This window comes from Copadichromis virginalis, linkage group LG22 (genome assembly GCF_057382275.1).
Source record: "Copadichromis virginalis isolate Kocher_CV1m ecotype Utaka linkage group LG22, C_Virginalis_male_GT1.1, whole genome shotgun sequence".
NCBI classification, from domain to species: Eukaryota; Metazoa; Chordata; class Actinopteri; order Cichliformes; family Cichlidae; genus Copadichromis; species Copadichromis virginalis.
Window position 1 is genome coordinate 11,812,368 of NC_140638.1, and position 19,117 is coordinate 11,831,484.

General features: G+C 40.9%; 1 protein-coding gene across 2 annotated transcripts; it reads left to right on the forward strand.

Moving 5' to 3' along the window:
* Positions 1-151: 151 nt before the first annotated feature.
* Positions 152-19,008, forward strand: skic2 (SKI2 subunit of superkiller complex). Of its 2 annotated transcripts, none has more exons than XM_085446618.1 (29): positions 152-246; positions 582-700; positions 1,409-1,530; positions 1,750-1,867; positions 2,755-2,869; positions 2,992-3,066; positions 3,170-3,223; positions 3,322-3,479; positions 5,291-5,446; positions 5,588-5,733; positions 7,164-7,310; positions 7,397-7,481; positions 7,566-7,672; positions 7,869-8,015; positions 8,099-8,195; positions 8,305-8,517; positions 8,994-9,104; positions 9,750-9,861; positions 9,982-10,100; positions 10,852-10,983; positions 11,088-11,225; positions 11,321-11,425; positions 12,573-12,702; positions 12,818-12,944; positions 13,939-14,149; positions 14,941-15,051; positions 16,263-16,481; positions 16,869-17,009; positions 18,535-19,008. In XM_085446618.1, the coding sequence occupies exons 1-29, from the start codon at positions 234-236 to the stop codon at positions 18,733-18,735; spliced, it is 3,729 nt and encodes a 1,242-aa protein (XP_085302744.1). In that variant the 5' UTR covers positions 152-233; the 3' UTR covers positions 18,736-19,008. The 2 variants fall into 2 exon arrangements, with proteins under 2 accessions (XP_085302744.1, XP_085302745.1); XM_085446619.1 differs by lacking the exon at positions 152-246 and adding an exon at positions 293-425.
* Positions 19,009-19,117: the final 109 nt, after the last annotated feature.

The window sequence follows — 19,117 nt, forward strand, 5'->3', positions numbered from 1 at the left end:
AAAAAAGTTTATAATATTATTTTAAAAAGTACAGAAAACGATATTTCTAACTTATAAAACATTTTATCTTATAAAAGTCTTTGTAATATTTTTTTTAAAGAATTTTATGTCTTTGCGTTTAAGTCGAGCAGTTTTTTGCTAGCCACTTCCGCTTGTCAATTTTGGCAACTTCCGTGGCCACTGCAGCAACTACTTTGTGGCAACTTTTAGCTTTCGTTAACGACTGTGGGGGCATGGATAGACTAAGTACGTTGTGGGTTGTAATTTGTCAAGCCCGCTCCTTAAATAATTATAAATATCTAACTGTATTATGTTTATTTTTGGTTAACTAGCTCCATTGATGTAGCTTATGATGCTATGGCTAACAGAGTAGCTTCTTTCTGCACCCTCATAAAGCACAGATTTAATATTTAGCTAATCAGCAAGTAAGTGTGGTAATATCCGTTAAGCATTTACGGAATAAATACGACCAGATAAATGGTTAATTTAACCTGACAGTCTTTTTCTTCATCTTTTTAATGCAGCCTGCGTGAATGTGTGCTTGCTCATCCATTCAGACTCTTTATGTTGTCTCTCTGCAGATGTGCCCCCTCCGGGCCCCATGGATCTGCCTATGTCCCTGCTGGAGATGGGATGCTCTGGCAGGTTTGAGCTTATCACACACCCCGTGCCCGGCCAGTCTTTACCTCCACATAGCACGGTCAGTAAGGAGTAAGATACTGTTTACTCATACTATTTTAGCTAAGTTGTAGTCCAATAAAATGATTTGGTCTGTGTTACAACCTAATGTAAAGGATTAAGAATTCTTCAACTCAACGATAATGGCATGCTTCCGGGCTTGTGGTTGGAAATCACTGATGCCGTTGCAGTGGGGCTTTTTAAGACTAAAGCCCTGTTCCCTTGTATTATGATTTTATGATTATGCAGTGTGAGTGAAAACCCATGTAGACCTACTTTTTCCCCATTCTGAAATAAACAAGGGAGTAGATACAAATCTGGGGGTTGACCCAAAGACTTTAAAATATTTAATTTATTTGTTTCCTAATGAGAATTACTTTAGATACAAGAAACAAAATAAAAACAAAAACAAATAAAGCCAATCCTTGTACAATTGCTTTACCCATACATTTTTGTATTCAAGTCACCTAATCTAGCACATTTAGCTTCTTCAGAACTTATTCAAAGTGATGCTTATTAAAATTTCATATTATCTAAGTGACTTAACATTATGGTTTAGTTTCACCTGAGCTGATTGCTTATATTAAATAAGATTTGATTGTGTTTTATCTTTGGGGGATAGTTGATGGTGTTCATTTATAACTTATGTAAATATAGGGGAATTATTTGACTTGTTTTGTTTATGTGGCTCTTCAGGATGTCTCTCTGATCTCTTTTTTTCCATCCACAGCTCCCTCACGGGCTTCCTCCCACAAACCTGAACCTGGAGACAGAAGTAGAGAAACAGTTTTTAAGAGACCCTGCATGGCTTCCTATACACGACAAAGACTTTGCCTTCCAGAAGTTTCTCAAGTATTTATGTTTGTTATATTGCTAATTAAAAAAAACACTAATAGGCATATTTATTGATTTCACTAAATAATTAAGAGAGTTTCTTGAAATCATTGCTTCCTGAAATCTAACGTGTCTACGGGGGGAAAGTCAAATCTGATATTGTAATTATTATTGGGTTAAAATCAACGTATGTTTAAAGATGTGATTTTTGTGTGTGTGTGTTGCTGTTCTCATCAGGGTGACCCAGAGGAAGGTTGACGTTGACTCTCTGCTCAACTGTTGTCCATCTCCGCTTCACTCGGGACTGTCTGTTGTCAGAGATCCGACCACAGGAATGCTGCTGGACTTCACTGAGGTAACGTGGCAACATTTTCCTTATTAAAATAAAATCATTATTGTCAAATCATTATTGAACCTGACAAAGAGTATCTTATTGTTTATTAAAAGTGCTTTGCTGTTTCAGCTTTAAATATGTGTGGTCGTTTTAAATATGTGGTTCATTTTAATACTTGGATCAACTTCTTTTTTTGGAGATGCCTTACTCTCTGAGAAGTTTAATTTGGCTTTTTCAGCCTAAAAATGGTCTCCTTCACATTCTTCAGCATCTCTTTAGGCTTTTTAGTGATCCAGTGAACAGCTACCAAATGCAAGCCCAACTCTTGGAATCAACCCCAGAGCTTTTCTCTTATTTAATGTGTCATGGAAGAATGAAGGAACAGGCCTGATCTAATCATAAAACTGCTTGTCAATCAATTATCCAGTTTCTTTTTAGCCTATGAAATTAGAGGACTGTGTATTAAATGGCTGTAATTCCTTAACAGTTAAAACTTTTGTTAAACTCCTTGAATTAAGCCAAGTTTGCTTTTCAATCAAATCTTGATTGTTTGATTTGAAATTCACTGTGGTTGTGTATAGCAACTGTGTCATTGGCCAAAACTTTACATGCATATTTCTATACATATTTTTCAAGACTGATTTTATCCATTTTGGAAAAAAATAGATCTTTTAGATTTTAGGGCCACCTAGATTTAATTTAAAAAGCAAAAACAAAATTTTCACACTCAAGTTGTCACTATTTTTCACTTCTGCTTTTATCTTCAGATCTGTTTGTTCATATTGAAGAGTCAGAGTCTAGCAGCAGGTTATCATTATGGTCCTGCGCATTATCACTGTAATCAAAGGTTGGCTTGATTCATTTCATTTTGGGTCTGTATTCTTTCTTCTTCTTTTTTTCACCTGTAGGTGTTACTGGAGAACACCGGCCTGTCTGCAAAGAACTCGCTGTCATTGCAGCGCCAGCCTGGGCCTCCTTCTGAAAGCCTTCGAGGAAGCAACACCAACTACCCGTTCCTCCCCGGTGAGATTCTTTCATTCATTCAAAGCATTTTTTCTTAGTGATTTCCTGTATCTTTCTTTAGTTCAGATGTCAAAACTGAGGAGTTTTGTTATCTATTAATATTCTTGTTGTTATTGTCACAGGAGGAATGGAGGAACTGACGCTTGAACAAATCAAGAAGAAATCTGAGCTGGAGGAGGAAATTGACTTTGAGAGTGGTGATTTTTTTCCCTCTTTTAAGCAGGATCAACGTAAAATAAAGTCAAACATATTTTATTATTTCACCTCTTAGAGTTTGAGTTTGTCATTACTCTTTTATAGATTTACTGAAGGTGGCCCCTGGACTGAAAGCTGGGATGGACTTTACTGACAAAGGTTAGAACTCAGACTGTCCCAACAAAAAAAAAAAAATACTACATGGTCTAAAAGTAGATAAATTAATGATTTTGTCTTTTTAAAATTGTATCCTGAAGATGCCAAAATAGCGAAGCCAGAGGTCAACCTCATGTCGCTCCTGTCTACCGTGGAAGGCATTAGTGGTTTGCAGCTTGAGGAGAAGGAGAAAGACAAAGAAAGTGAAGATGCCCCCAAACTACCACGAACAAACAGTCTTGAAGACCTGGGCATCAAGGTACATCTTTTATTTCAGATATCTGGTAAAATGCTTTTCTTCAGATTATACTCCCTGAAATGAATGACTGTGAATGATAAATATTAGCGCAATATCTTTAAGTAAATATAGCAAACAGCTCGATTAAAAATTTGAAGGTTAATATGATGGGAGAAGTTTTACATGTGGTCAAATTCGCCTGTGTTGTGTATTGAGATGGTTCCCATCCAGCAAACACTCAGTGAAAAGGAAGTTTTGCCCGACATCTTAATGCTCAGGTTTGGTTCGAAGGTGAAAACTCAGATCTTGAACAAACATTGAAAAAAGAAAAGTGGTTGCCTGTTAGCCAACCAGTAGACCTGAACCCAGAACCTTCTTCCTCAAGGCAGCAGTACTACCAAACGTAACTTCTACCACAGTAACACGGTGCAACCCACAGTGAGACATAACACTTTTAGAGATGTCATTTACATGTAGATGCATGTAAAGGGCAAATATGTTTCTTGACCACAGTCATTATACAATCAAACGAATGTCGTATTTGCTTTTTTTAAAAACATACTGCCTGATGTCACGTGGACGTCTGACAACCTTTAAACAAAGTTTTGATGTACAGGTTGGGTTTTTTATGCATTGAGCATACCGGTAATTTAGTTCTCCACCAAAGGAGATTCACCTAAAATGTAACAGAGGTGCCATTTACTCAATTAACTTGAAATGGATTCAAACACATGGAGATCTGTTGAGTAACATACTCTTACATGTGTATCACCAACCCTCAAAAGCCTGTTTTAAACAAGGAGAAACCCTGAAGATGAATTCAAACACAGACCGTTTGAAAATGAATGAAAAATTTGAAATATGGGAAGCAAGTTTGGTATCAGGCATGAATGCGTTCTTTTATTCTTTCTTTGAATTGTTCAGAGTACAATGCAATGCAATTTTATTTATATAGCACATTTAAAACCAGGGAGTACACCAAAGTGCTTCACAGTAAGGAATAAACAGTAAAATGATTACACTGAACAGTAAGTCATTAAAACAAGGTAAAATAGCAAAAACAAACAAAGGCATTAGTAAGTAGGGATAGGGAGAATTCATGATAATCCAGAGAAATGAGTAACGATACAGCAACTAATGAGCGGTGACAATCAGCATGTCGGAAAAGCCAGGTTTTCAAGCATGCTTTAAAGGACCGAATGGAGTCAGAGGCACGAATGATAGCAGGAAGAGTATTCCATAGGTTTGGTGCTACTGAGGCAAAGGCACGATCACCCCTAGTCTTCAGACGGTGCCCGGGCTGGGCCAGAAGTAACTGACCAGATGATCGTAAAGAACGGCTGGGAGTATAGAGACTGAGGAGGTCGGTGAGATAGTCAGGAGCACGGTTGTTTAGTACAGTATAATATTCCTATAATATACCTAACACTACTGCCCACCATCACAGTTCTCTCCCTAGAAATTAATTTTAAAGACCATGACTGTCCAACTAGATTTAGCCCAGAGGCTAATTTACATGAGCTTGTGGTGCTCAGTGAGTTGCAGTTCTTTGTTGTCATAGATGCAGAAAGAAAAGACGAGAGGTAAAATCTGGAAATCCTTCTCTCTTGCATTCATCCTTTAATTGTGGTGTTGATAAAGCTATTTTCAGTATTTAGTTCTGAATTTAATTCAGTCTTTTTCCAGTGCAGAATTTGTAAAATAAATGCTGCTATTCGCGTAGCAGGAAACAGACAGACATTAAAATAAAAGAAAATTGATGTGAGTTAACTGTCGAGTGTTGCTAAATATGAACTGCTCTGAAGCTTTGTTTCCTTCTCCTCTGCCTGCAGGATGCTGCGTCATCCTCGTCTCCTCCAGAGAAAGGAAAAGAAGAGAAATCAAAGCTAAAAGAGAACACAGAGGAAAACAAGAAATGGGCCATTCCTGTGAATATAACATCACCCTGCGATGACTTCCACAAACGCATCCCAAACCCAGCTTTCAAGGTTTGGGTTCAACATAACAAAAAATAAAATCCATTTGTCTTATTTTGATATTTTCACCTCTCTCTGTTGCTTCTCTGAACACGGCATGTGGTGAGCTGTTAAGTGAAAACCTTTTTCTTTTTTCCTGTTTCTCTGCTGCAGTGGCCTTTTGAGCTCGATGTTTTCCAAAAGCAGGCCGTGCTGAGGCTGGAAGCTCACGACTCCGTGTTTGTGGCCGCGCACACGTCTGCTGGAAAAACAGTGGTGGCCGAGTACGCCATCGCTCTCTCACAGAAACACATGACGAGGTGTGTATTTGTGCACAGCTCAGAGGTGAGCTAAACCCTTTTTCAGTACAAGCTGTAAGACAGAGGTTGTTCTTGTCTTCAAGGCTGGAAAAGAAGCAAGAAACACTAATGACACGAGACAGCTGTGACTCACAGCTCACATAGTTGTCTGCCGAAGGTGGTTTGATCCCCAGCTCCACATGTCACATCACTGGGCCAGATACTGAACCCCAAATTGCTCCTGATGAAAGTTCTACATGTGTAAAACATGTGCTTCATAGGAATAAAAAAGCACTATATAAATACTTTTGAAATACGAATACAAATGAATACCAGGAAGGAACCACCAGGAAGAAAGAAGACAAGATGAACTTAATTCATGTACTTAAAATGAAAGTACATAAATCCCCAGTAAAGAATGGAACAAGCTGGAAATGCTCTGCTACGACATTTTAAATTATAATATACAATAATAATATATAAATAAAATAATAATAAATATCAAATTATGCCATGCTGCAGTATTGTTTGGCCTGTTCACTGCTATACTTAATCACATTGAGAAAAATCTTAAAAAGGGGTTGTTTATAGTGCTAAACACAAACATTAAAACAGTACTTTTAATCATACCGACGATTCACTTGAGATTCACGATTCACGATGTCACCTGAGCCACTGCTGACCTTTGACTCCCGATCATGTAGCTTTGAGGACAGTAAGCAAACACACACAGATTAAAGTGTCATAACTAAATCATAAAATAAATAGTAAAAACTTACTTTTAATATTTTAATAGCAGGAGTCTCACCATTAGGTAATGATAGAGTGGGTATATTATGGCTAAGTTTCTTATTTAAGGTTTACTTCAAACTGTTCTGTGGCAGATGATTAACATGACTTAGATTCAAATAAATAAATATTACACCCCAGAATAAAAGCAGCTTTTGTTGGCACTTTCACAGTCTTTGTTATTCTGACACAACCACTAGGTGGCACAAAAGTCAAATACTTTGCGTTTCCAAACATTTACACTGTTTTCCTTCCTATCCAATGGATGGCTGATACTTGGTGATTTATATTTATCGACTGGTGTTTGTTTTTTAATTTTTCTATACTTAAAGTGTATGCAGGAATCAATACATTTAACATATGTAACCCTTTAATCTGAAGACTGTTACTGCTTGTTGTTATCATGTGTTACCTGACAGTGAGGCAAGTAACAGGTTTTGTATAACGGGTAAACAGCTGTTTAGTGTTGTGGTCGAACATAAAGTTTTTAATGTCATTATTTTGTTCTTGTTTGGCATTATTAGACTTCACAGTCTGTAGTCTTCTAATATATATATTTAATACATAATTAGACCTATAACATCCAGATTAAAGTGTTTTTTCTTTGCAGAGGTTTATTAGAGGTTTATTTTCCTCTCTCTCTCTTTCTTGTGTTTTTAAAGGACCATCTACACATCTCCTATCAAGGCTCTGTCCAATCAGAAGTTCAGAGACTTTAAAAACACATTTGGGGACGTTGGACTCCTTACGGGCGACGTCCAGCTCAGTCCTGAGTCGTCCTGCCTCATCATGACCACTGAGATCCTCAGGTGCTCGGACTGTTTGTTGTATATATTAGAAGCAACGTATTGAGTAGAGTAAAGTTTCTAGATTGCTCCGTCCTCTCCTCTCTCAGGTCTATGCTTTACAACGGTTCAGAGGTCATCAGGGACTTGGAGTGGGTGATCTTCGATGAGGTTCACTACATCAACGACGCTGAGGTCAGGGAGCGCACCCACGGATTCATTTTTTTCCAGCTGATTTTCGAGGTTAATTGACTTTCCTCTCGTGTTTGCTTTCCTCAGAGAGGGGTTGTGTGGGAGGAGGTTCTGATTATGCTTCCCGATCACGTCAGTATCATTCTTCTCAGCGCCACAGTGCCAAACGCTCTGGAGTTCAGTGAGTGGATCGGGTAGGTGCACCACGCTGACAGCAGCCACTGAGCATTAGAGAGCTAATTGTGGAGTGGTGACAGTGGCTGCAGTCGGTAATTCTCCTTTAGAAATCTGCTCTCGCACAAAACGATTCAAAGCAAGACTTCAGCTTCTGCCATTAATTGCATTTCTCTGTCTCGCCCTTATTATTGTTTTTTTTTTTTTTTACCCCAGTCGTATTAAGAAGAGGCACATTTATGTGATCAGCACACTAAAGAGACCCGTGCCCTTGGAGCATTATCTGTACACGGGGAACAGCACCAAGACTCAGAAAGAGATGTTCCTGCTGGTGGATGCTACAGGAAACTTCCTCAATAAAGGGTACAGCTTCGCCGCGTGGTACTTCCCTAGTTAATAATTTCTTGAAGTTGTTTCTCAAAGAGGAAGTTGTGTTTCTTGTTCAGATACTACGCAGCCGTCGATGCTAAGAAGGAGCGCACCAGCAAACATGCTCAGTCATTTGGCACAAAAAACACCTCTCAAAACACCACCGCTAGTCAGGTAATTCTCTTTTGTCACTATTTTGCCTTTTGATTTCTCTCCAAGTCATCCTCTTATTTCCTGTTTTCATCCATCTCCCTATTTTTTAATTATTTGCTTCACCCCACAGGACCGATCAGTGTGGCTCACCCTGCTGCACTTCCTGTCCCAGCGGCAGCAGACCCCGGTGGTTGCGTTCACCTTTTCTCGAACACGCTGTGACGAGAACGCCCGCTCGCTGGACTCCATGGACCTAACCACCTCCATAGAGAAGGCGGAAATTCACTCTTTCTTCCAGAAAAGTCTCACTCGCCTCCGAGGAGCAGACCGGCAGCTGCCTCAGGTAGTAACGAGCAGTCAGCAGGGGCCCTGCTTTTCCTCTCCCCCAGACTGTTAATACAGGCTGCTTTCTGAATTGTGATGAATGATAATTTCTTCTTTTATATGAGTATTTAATAATCATCTGGAACAAAAAGCTCCCCTAGGTACAATATATTCATCATAATAATGAAGGCACATAAAAAGATTTGCTATTTTGGTGTGCAGTTTCACTGCAGCATATGCACAGACGTGGTTAGTTTACATACACTCAACATGGACATGAAAGAATATGCATAATTAATTTATTTCCGTAAATACAATCAATTTTAATTTGAAAATGACTGAATCTTTGTGCTTTTTAGGATTTTAGACTTTTCTTAAACAGCGGCTTAATTTGCAGCACACTTAAACTGACTTCCAGTCAAAGATTTATGGTGTTTTGCCCACAATAGAACATGTTAATGTAACATTAAACTTGTCATTGGGGTCTTCTTTTAGATCTTGCTCATGAGAGACCTGTTGAAGAGAGGAATCGCAGTCCATCACAGCGGGATCCTGCCAATCCTGAAGGAGGTCATTGAGATGCTTTTTTCCAGAGGCCTCGTAAAGGTGAGCGTGACTGGAAGTTGAAATAAAGCTATGATGCTAATGTGGCTTGGACCACAGCTGTGTTTGAAATCATGCTTTTGAAAATATTGGTGCAACACACACTACAGGATGTTATTGAGATTATTGTGGCAGAGGGAGCAATGCACCACACTTAATACATAAGTCTTAATGGTCTCATGGGGTGCAGATGTTAATCTGTGGTGTAACCACCTGCACTAATATCGTCAGTAACGCTGCAGTGAGGAAAAAACTAAAGTTATGCACAATTAGCAAATCAGAGAATTCTGTGAAAACAAATATGGTGGTAGAAAAATATCTTTCCATATCTTAATATCAAGTGCGTCTTTTTCTTGGAATTTGTTTTCTCAAGCAAATCTGTGATGATCAGGTGGGGAAGTATTTGATGGAAATGACTTGGAATTTCTCTGTAATAGCTGTGGTCAGAAAAGCGGATGATGGTTAGTGAGCCTGCAGGCTGAATCTTGGATGAGATGTAGCTACAGGGCTTGTTTTCTCTTTGGAAGAATGAGATCAGAGGAAAAAGAGACAATTTTGTGCTGCAACCCCACCTATTTGCTACACTCACCTTCATTTGCAAATAAAAATAGCTCTACCAGCTGTCTGCATCTTCCCTTCCTCTCCCAGGTGCTGTTTGCCACCGAGACCTTTGCGATGGGAGTGAACATGCCCGCCAGGACCGTGGTGTTCGACAGCATCAGGAAACATGATGGAACCGGCTTCCGAAATCTGCTGCCAGGTTTGATACTCTCCATCTCAGCCGCCATCACTAATGCTTTCTAGTCCTTGAGGATAAATTGTAGCTGAGGAAAAACAAGCATTTTGAGACCTGTGCTCATGCCATGAACCATATTTTTAGGTGAGTATATTCAGATGGCGGGCAGAGCGGGCCGGAGAGGTTTGGACGCCACGGGCACTGTGATCATTCTGTGTAAAGCCGGCGTTCACGAGATGGCAGATCTGCACGTCATGATGCTGGTGAGGGCCGCAGCAGGGTTTCATTTCATAACATCTACCTGCCGCGTGGGTTTATACATCGTTCCACTCAAGTCTCTCGGTACCCATCTCTCCACATCTAAAGCAAAGCTGCACCGCTTGTTTATTTTGGCTGTGATTCAAGGAAGGTGTTGCACGCTCCGTTATTCATTTAACATTTAATTACACAGTTGAGTGGGCTATTTTAACACAGTCTCCCTCTGTGCCAGTTTGAAAAGCACTGCTTTGGGTTCAGTGTGGAACTGAAACACAAATTGTGTTTTTTATCCTTTTTTCTTTCATGGATGCTTTACTTTCTTTTGTAAATGTAGAAAGCCAGAGCCTCCTCTTCTACAGATGGTGCAAAATTAAATAGGCTGTGGTCTTTTTTCACAATATTTCTGGACTTTCAAGGCTGATATTAATTTTTGAGATATACAGTGCTGTGAAAAAGTATTTTCCTCTTTCCTATATTTGTTGGTTTGTTAGTTTCTTTTTTGCATATGTTTCATATCATTAAACAAATCCTAATATTAGGCTAAGATAACCCAAGTAAATACAAAATCTGCTGGGGTGAGATCAGGTATACGCTGGGTGGTGTGGCTGTAAGCAATTACAAAGTGTTACGCTTTAAAAAAGAAATCAGTGGCGTCAGTAGATGAATTGGAATCAGAGCAGTTTTGATTTTCTAGCTTTAGAAAATGGTTTGCATCCCATTTCTGTGCTGACTCTTCTTCCTGTGTGTCTCCCTCAGGGTAAGCCCACCCTTCTCCAGTCCCAGTTCAGACTGACTTACACCATGATCCTCAACCTGCTGCGAGTCGAAGCTCTCCGTGTGACCGACATGATGAGGAGGAGCTTCTCTGAAAGCCACAGAGATACTCAGGTAACATTTACAGCTTCATTGAATTGTTGCTCTGTAACATTTTTCCTGTCTAAGAGCAGCTGAGAAATGTCTCTTTTTCATCTGTCTTGCTGCTGCTGCTGCAGACCCACGAGAAGAGGATCAGCCAGCTGAAGCAGATGTTGTCCGCTATGCCCTCCGTGGACACAGAGGGCCAGCTCTCTGACCTGTTGCCTTACTACCACACGGTCACTGAGCTGAAGAAAACCACAGAAGCAGTCCAGGTAAACTCGCACATATTCAGAATCACGATTACATTCATACAGCTTTAATCAGCTGCTTGTTTACCTTTATCATTTCCTCCCCGTCTCAATCTCAGCACGCTATTCTGGAGTCTGTGAATGGGCTCAAGGCTCTCTCAGTGGGTCGAGTCATTGTAGTTAACAACAAACAGCATCTCAACGCCTTAGGAGTTATCCTACAGGTAGGTGTATATTCAGTGTGACACCCAACCACAGCTATTCTGTGACACCAGGACTATTTGGGGTCATATTACCTGTTTCAGAGCAGATACTACTTGTGGATGAAGACGGTTTTGTGTGACTGTGGATGCATGAGCAATCAGACACTTACCTGATTGTGCTGTGCAAAAGATAAAAACCTAAAGAGGGGCTAAATCTTACATAGGATTTATTTCATAAAGAAAAGAATAGCTTATTTGTGTAGAATTATGTAACAGTGGCAATTAACAAGTGAAATAAATAATCAGATTTTGTATAAAAATGCAAACTAGGATTAAAAAATGGCTGATTATTGAGCGAAAAGTGAAAGTTAAATTTGATGCATGTTTCAGTGTCGTTAATTCCTCCAGTGAGATGAATACACAGAAAGTAAACAATAACCTAAAATCATCCTGTTTCAAATTCTTTGCTCACACAAATAAAATTTAAAAAATTGGTACCAAAGATGTTGTTTTGCCTAAAAAAAAAAAATAAAACAGAACTATTAATCAGGCTCTTCAGCTCTGTTGTTTTTTTTCTAATGAAGTTTGTGTTATTTATAGGTTGCTTTGGTGCTTAGATGTTCAAAGTCAGTACAATACTTTTGTTTTATCTGCTCAAATTAAGGCTGAGGGTCTGTTCTTTGAAATACCTGTGTTTTGTGAACCATGTGCGGACCGTATCCTATGTGCTGAGTTTGCTCTCTGTTGACAGTGGCTACTGCCTATTAGATCAACTCTGGGCTAAAGTGGAGGAATTAGTTGATGAACATCGTGGCAAAAGGAAAATGGGAAAATGTTATGGACAGTGAGACAATCAGAAAGTGATACAGAGTCACAAAGAAGATTTTTTCTTAAATAATATTGTCGGCGATGTTGAGCTGAACAAGTCTCCATATGAGCTCTGTGCCCAGCCTCTGGTCTCACTGGTGAGACAGGTGACATAAAAGCTGAACGGGTCACCAGTAAAAGAGGAAATACATCCAGACGCTCATTCTCAGCAGAGGGTGGTGTAGAGTTTCTGCGTCACCCAACCTGCATGTGTTTGGATTGCCACAGATCTCCCTCATGTGTGAACAGTGTACAGTGTCCTTGCTCCCGTATCGTTCTCTGACTTTTCTCTGTGCGTCAGGTGTCCAGTGCCTCTGTGAACCGCACCTTCACAGCCCTCATCATCTGTGAGAAGGGCAACGAGGAAGGAAAAGGCAACGACAACGCCGCTCTGCCTCACCTCCACAACACGTCTCTCTTCATACCTGAAGGTGAGGAGGTGGGGTTAGCTGCAGATGCTAGCCAGCTCTGTGTGATCGCTTTCACGAACCACTTTTCAATTATTTGATGTAATTAATTTTCTGTTTTGCCTTTAACGTTCATCAGGCCCCTGCAGCCACACGGTGCAGAAGTTGAAGCTTCAGGACATCTCAGCCATCACGGTGAAAACCCTCAAAGTGATTCCAGAAAGGATCATCGATAATTACAACAAGAGGCAACAGCCACGATTCAAGTATGCATTTGTTGTCTTTGTCGTGATTTAAGAACTTTATTTATTTTTCTAATGAGGATCCTATTTCAACAGCGTGAAACGGCGTGTTATACTGCCATCAGAAGATGGGTCATAAGGGATCACCATGATCAGCAACAATGTTTAGTTGGTGCTAAGAAGCCAAAAATGTGCCAAGAAAATATCTCTCGCATGCTTTCATGTTATATACCCCAAATTCTGACCCGACTATGTGAATGTTGCAGGAAGAATCAAGACTCATTATACCAGGCAACATTTTTCCTGGTTGAATTGTAACCTCGGTTTGTCACCTGCTCCGAGGTTTTAATAAGTTGCCCATTCATAGGTGCTCTTCTGCATAGTTTGGTTGTAGTTAGTGGTTATTTTAGTTACTGTTGCCTTTCTATCCACCTACAGATGGTTGTGTGGGAAAGTCCTGGGAGACCAGCAGTTCTGAAATACTTCAACCAACAACCATGTCACGTTCAAAATCACTTTAATCACATTTCTTCCTCATTCTGATGCTTAGTTTGAACTTCAGCAGGTTGTCTTGACCATGTCTACATACCTAATTCCACTGAATGTCTGCTATGTGATTGGCTGATTAAATGTTGGCATGTAATATGTAGCTGAATAGGTGTACCTAATGAAGTAGCAGGTGAAAATATATACATTTGTCTGATTCTGTTGCTGGTTGTGCTTCATAATTACATATCTTTATTGATTTTCTTTTGTATTTTCTTTTATTTTTAGCTGGTTTTTACTGTGTTTTTTGTTCTCTTATGAAAGCGACAGTACAGATATTGACAGGGTTTACAGGGAGAAATGAAAAGGGCCTCATCACTCTACCAGATGGATTACCACCTTTTCTTTTTTGTCACTGCTATAGTTTAAAAAATATCTGGCCTTTTTTGTTGTTGTTGCCATTTTCTTGCATTTCTCAGATCAGTCTACACTGTCAAGCTAAAAATCTTCATCACTTCCCTTTGTCCTTTAGGCTTGATCCTCCTGGTCAAGCCATCTCCACGGCGACACAGGAGCTGCTTCGATTGGCAGAGGCTAACCCCAGCGGCATAGCAACCCTTGACCCCGTCAATGACCTCCAGCTGAAGAGCGTTGATGTGGTGGAGGCCAACATGAGGCTCCGTGTGCTGCAAGACAGCCTCAGAGATTTCAACTGCATCCACTCACCCATGTTCGCAGAGCAGGTGTGTGTCTGTGTGTGTGCGTGTGCGCGCGACAGTTTTTAAAATATCCTGCAATGAGAAAAGTGTCTCAGCCCGAGTGTTTGCTCATAAAGAAAGAAAATCACATTTATTTTGTGCAGCAGTTACACATCTATGCAGCTAATTAACATCCTTACATAAGACCGGCCCCCCTCCTTGATAGCGTCTCTCGTTTCTCCCTTCTCACAACACCGCCAGTTTCTTTTTATCCTTCCAATTTTTCCCCCCTGTTCTAATTTCACAATAATAACATCAAACTCAAAAACCAGATCTCTGCTTCTGTGCCGTCTCTCCTGTCTTCCTGGCAGCTTCATTGGGGAGATAAGATGCAAGAATCTGAGCTGACTGCTTCTATAATTACCCATATAGGCTCATAGCTGCAGCTCATCACTGTCTCACAGGCACAGCGTGTTATTTGAGCCACCAATACACACACACACACACACACACACACACACACACACACACACACACACACACACACACTCTCTCTCGTTACTCTGCAAGATAACAAGCTCTTACTTGCAGTATCAGTGTCTCCTGTTATCACTGCACATTCACACTTCCTTATGTCTTTATTCAACCTTGTGGGTAATAAAAATTGGCGGTGTGGAGATCGTCCTCAGTGGTTTAAAGCTGCGTTAGCTAAAGATGCGTTAATGAGAGTACAGAAGTTTTTTATTATCTTCTTCTCTGTTGAATTCACTGGATTTAGGCCAAGTTCTGCTGTTTCATTTCTCAAATTGAGTATCCTGTGTGTCTGTGTGTGTCAGTTTGCTCGGATTAAGGAGAGGATGAGCCTGCAGGAAGAGCTGGACCAGCTCCTCTTCCTTGTGTCGGACCAGTCTCTGACTCTGCTGCCAGAATACCACCAGAGGATCAAGGTTTGGATGAGAGTCTTTATCCTGACGTGTTTCTGTCCGTTGGCAGAAAAATGAATCACCGGCTATTTTTATAAGTCAGTCATTTACTGAGTAAAAAAAAAGTGTAAAGACCTTTCGGTTGCTTCTCAGATCGGAATATTTTCCTCTTCGTCATCTTCCTGTGTGATCGTAGGTCTATGAATTATTGAATTTATAATACCTTTAGACATAAAAAATGTTCCCATCACAATTTCCCAAAAGTCAGTTTGCTTAAATGAGGTTTTTGATAATCTCAATAATTCCCAAGACATCAGAAGTTTGCTACATTGTCCTCGATTTGAGTCCAGATGGGATCTGTGCTGCGTTTGTCTTTCTCTGCTGATTATGTCTCTAATAAAAGCATTAAAATAGGTGAAAAAAATTTACAAATATTTAATTTAGAGACAAAGAAAGGAGCTAATATTTAAAAATTACCTTATGCTAACAGTGATGCTAACAAGCTGTTTATTTTTGCCATTATAGAATTTAGTATTAACATGCATATGTTTGCTATTCAGCACTTAAAGCAGACTCTACCCGCTGTGCTGTCACAAGAGAAGCAAAATTCATCCTCTAGGTGGCGCTTGAGGAAAAAAATTCTTTAAAAGTGACAAAGATTCACCGCCTCATCACAGAAGATGATCCCAACAGTTGAATCAGTAAATCAAAGTACAAATGTTATACAATGCTACTTTTGGCTCCACAGGTGGAATCGAACCAGCACATCTGGAATCGAACCAGCAACTTGCTTGCCAAAGAAATGTGGGACAGCCCTAAGTATTATATATTAAAGAGCTGGTTTGAGGCAGTAAACGAGCTCAAAGCGTTCAGCTGCACGTTCAGTAATGGTGCACACACTCGGCCATTTGCATGAGCTCTTTGTCAGGTGATGGAGGATCCAGTCATCCTCATCAGGACATTGAACCAATAAGGAACTCCCTCAGGCTCCCTTTGCAGTAAAATGTCTGGGATTGCACCACCTTTCAGTCACAGCTAGTGCAATCCCTCCACATTTCTTCTTACTCCTCAAATTTCATATCAGTGAGATTTTTCAGTCTGGACTCAAGTTGTTGAATGCTTGACATTTTTTATCTGTTAGCATAGTTTCCCAGGTTTTAGTAGCACTTTTTCCTTCAAAACTCCACAAAAATAAACAAACTCAGAGGTTTATTTTCCTCGCCGGCCTCCCTCAGGTCCTTCAGTCCCTCCAGTACATCGACAGCGGCGGGGCAGTGCAGCTGAAAGGCCGCGTAGCCTGTCAGATCAGCAGCCACGAGCTGCTGCTGACGGAGCTTCTGTTCGAGAACGTCCTGAGCCCGCTGGCGCCCGAGGAGAGCGCCGCCCTGCTGTCCTGTCTGGTCTTCACTCAGAACACCCAGGTGGAGCCGCACATCACCAACACGCTGCAGGAGGTGAGGAGGCAGAGGAGTTTTTTTTCCTTATGACTCACTCACACACAAACACTCACATCACGTGACACTGTGCACATTTGATGAACAACGTCCCGCAGGAAGGACGGCGAGGGCACGTCACCTGACTCACCCCAGTCACTCCCTCACTTTTAAATCACTCGCCGAGTCTTTTGCTTAAACACGAAGGAGCTTTATGGCAGCCTGAATTAGTGATGACTTAAGTAGCAGTCCAGACACTAGAAGATCAGAAGTACAGCGACGCGGTTTGTAAAGCAGGTTCATAATGTCCACACTGAGAGGCGGGAGAGCGAGTCACTTGTATCTACATGATCAAATCCGGCCACCAGCTGAACTCAGCATCCCGATCTTGTCATTTTTCTCTACCAGGGCATCGAGCAGGTGAAGTCGGTGGCTCAGCGCATCGGAGAGCTGCAGCGGGAGTGTGGGATACCGCAGACGGCTGAGGAGTTTGTAGGCCAGTTCAAGTTTGGGCTCACAGAGGTGGTTTACTGCTGGGCCAGGGGAATGGTGAGGTTTAACACTTTGTTGGGCTTTATTTGACCCCAGTCACACCTTTTGGTGAGAGGAAGTATGTCTAAGAATGTGTGGGAATGACTTCACTGAGAACAGAGGAAGTAAAAGCAGTTTTCAGTCTGCTGGGGCTCTCGGAGCAGAGGTGAGCGTGATCCTCTTAAATCCACCTAACAAGTCATCGGGTCACAGATGTGCTGTTCCTCTGCTGAGACGAGAAAGTGTAACGCATATTAATATTAATCCACCAGCTCTGCCTACCTGATGAGCACATTTAGCCCCAAACAGGAGGGAAGAATCCAGATTAAGACAACACTCAGTGCCAGATGACAGAGATTGCACTTTAATCCCTGCTGTTACTGGGACTGGTGATATTTATAAGATTATTTATTTATTTTTAACCCTTTAAAGCAAAAAGGAATAAAAAACAAACAAACTATAATTTGTTCCTATTACCTGTCATTGACACCTGGATTTGGCCTCTTTCTTCCATTTTTCTCAACACTGTTCCTCCTGAAGTCTTATCATGTGACTCAGTTTCATAACTGCCATTCGTCTTGCGTTGGTGGATCCAGTTTTTGTCATTTCTTTGTGATGGATTTCTTACAGGCTGCTAACAAGATTTTAAACAAATACATGACCCAGTAATTTTGGCAGTTACCAAATTAATACACTCCCTGAAATCTACAGTCCCAGGTTAGAGCCAAAAGACATTTATATTTACTCCAACATGGCTGTTTGCAGATTCAGACTTGCTTTTAATTCTGGGTGTTGACAATAAGTGTTATCAAATCTTAAGAAATTAACTGTTGTCTTCTCAACATACGCAACCTCAGAAATATTCTTACACACCCCCCCCCCCCCCCCCCCCCCATTACATGTAGCATTTCCTCTCCATCAGTTGCTGCTATAATGTAGATGCTACTCTATTTCTTTGAAATGTTGACTCCACTTCTGTCCTCTGAGCTTTACTTCTTTACTCAGAAGAACCCAAGATGATTTCTTCTTATATGAAAATTGTTTTAAACTCTGTTGTTGTTTTTCTGATCTGCAGAGCGGTTAAACAGCATCACTGGTTTATTTTTGCAGGTCTTTGTACTTGCCAAAAGAAAAGTAAAGCTCAAAAACAAGCCCGATCATTCAGTTGCAAATAAGGACAAAGATTAGAAGACAAGTAGTGTGATTACTCAAACTGCATGTTGTGAACAATCATGAGAATTTAAACACTAACTTCTCAGTTTTGGCTTCAGGTATCAGGATTTGTGGTTCTTAAAAAGCTCTTTGTTTTTTTAAAGCTGCCTGCAAATCTAATCATGTTTTTATTCATCACATGCAATTTAATGTTACAAAATATAATGAGTTTATCACTTTATGTCACCCCAGACAGAGTATCCTGGAGTACCAGAATGTTACCATAGAAACTGTCTCCTTTCTTTACTTTATGAATGGATAAACTTAAGATGTGATTCGTGCTGTTAAAGTTTCCTCTTCGTCGCTCACCACCTCCTCTGTCCCGTCCCAGCCCTTCGCAGAGATCGCCCAGCTCACGGACGTCCAGGAGGGCACGGTGGTCCGCTGCATCCAACGCCTGGACGAGGTGCTGAAGGAGGTGAGGCAGGCCGCCCGCATCGTGGGAGACTCCGTCCTGGGGAGCAAGATGGAGAAGGCCTCCTTGGCCATCCGCAGGGACATTGTCTTCACTGCCTCCCTGTACACCCACTGAAAGGTGGCAGGAGGGGGGACGTGTGCCTGAAGCCAAGTGCTTTCTTTGAGGTGGAGGGGTGAGGGAGATGTACAGGGAGGAGATAATTGAGGCAAGGGTGTCTTCACATGTTTGGAGCTGAATGTGCCTACAAAACATGTTGATGTTTACATATAAATTCTTAGCAGGATGGAGGGACTTGTTTTAATCAAACAGACCAAAGTGCAGACTGTGAGGTGGGGGTTGGGGGCTGCATTGTAATTTATTGTACAGTAATAAAAAAAAAAAACTCTATTCAAAGCCTGCCTTTGTTTGTTTGTTTGCATGGGTCTATTCTTCTGGGTTTCTTAACTACAAATCTGTCATCATGTGAGGACAAGATGTGTGAGGGAGGGCGGTGAGA

What these genes read in the sequence shown, in the direction of transcription:
- skic2 (XM_085446618.1), top strand. An exon ending in GATGGACTTTACTGACAAAG is followed by an intron (nt 3,224 to 3,321) that starts GTTAGAACTCAG and finishes TGTATCCTGAAG; the next exon opens with ATGCCAAAATAGCGAAGCCA. An exon ending in AATACCACCAGAGGATCAAG is followed by an intron (nt 15,052 to 16,262) that starts GTTTGGATGAGA and finishes GGCCTCCCTCAG; the next exon opens with GTCCTTCAGTCCCTCCAGTA.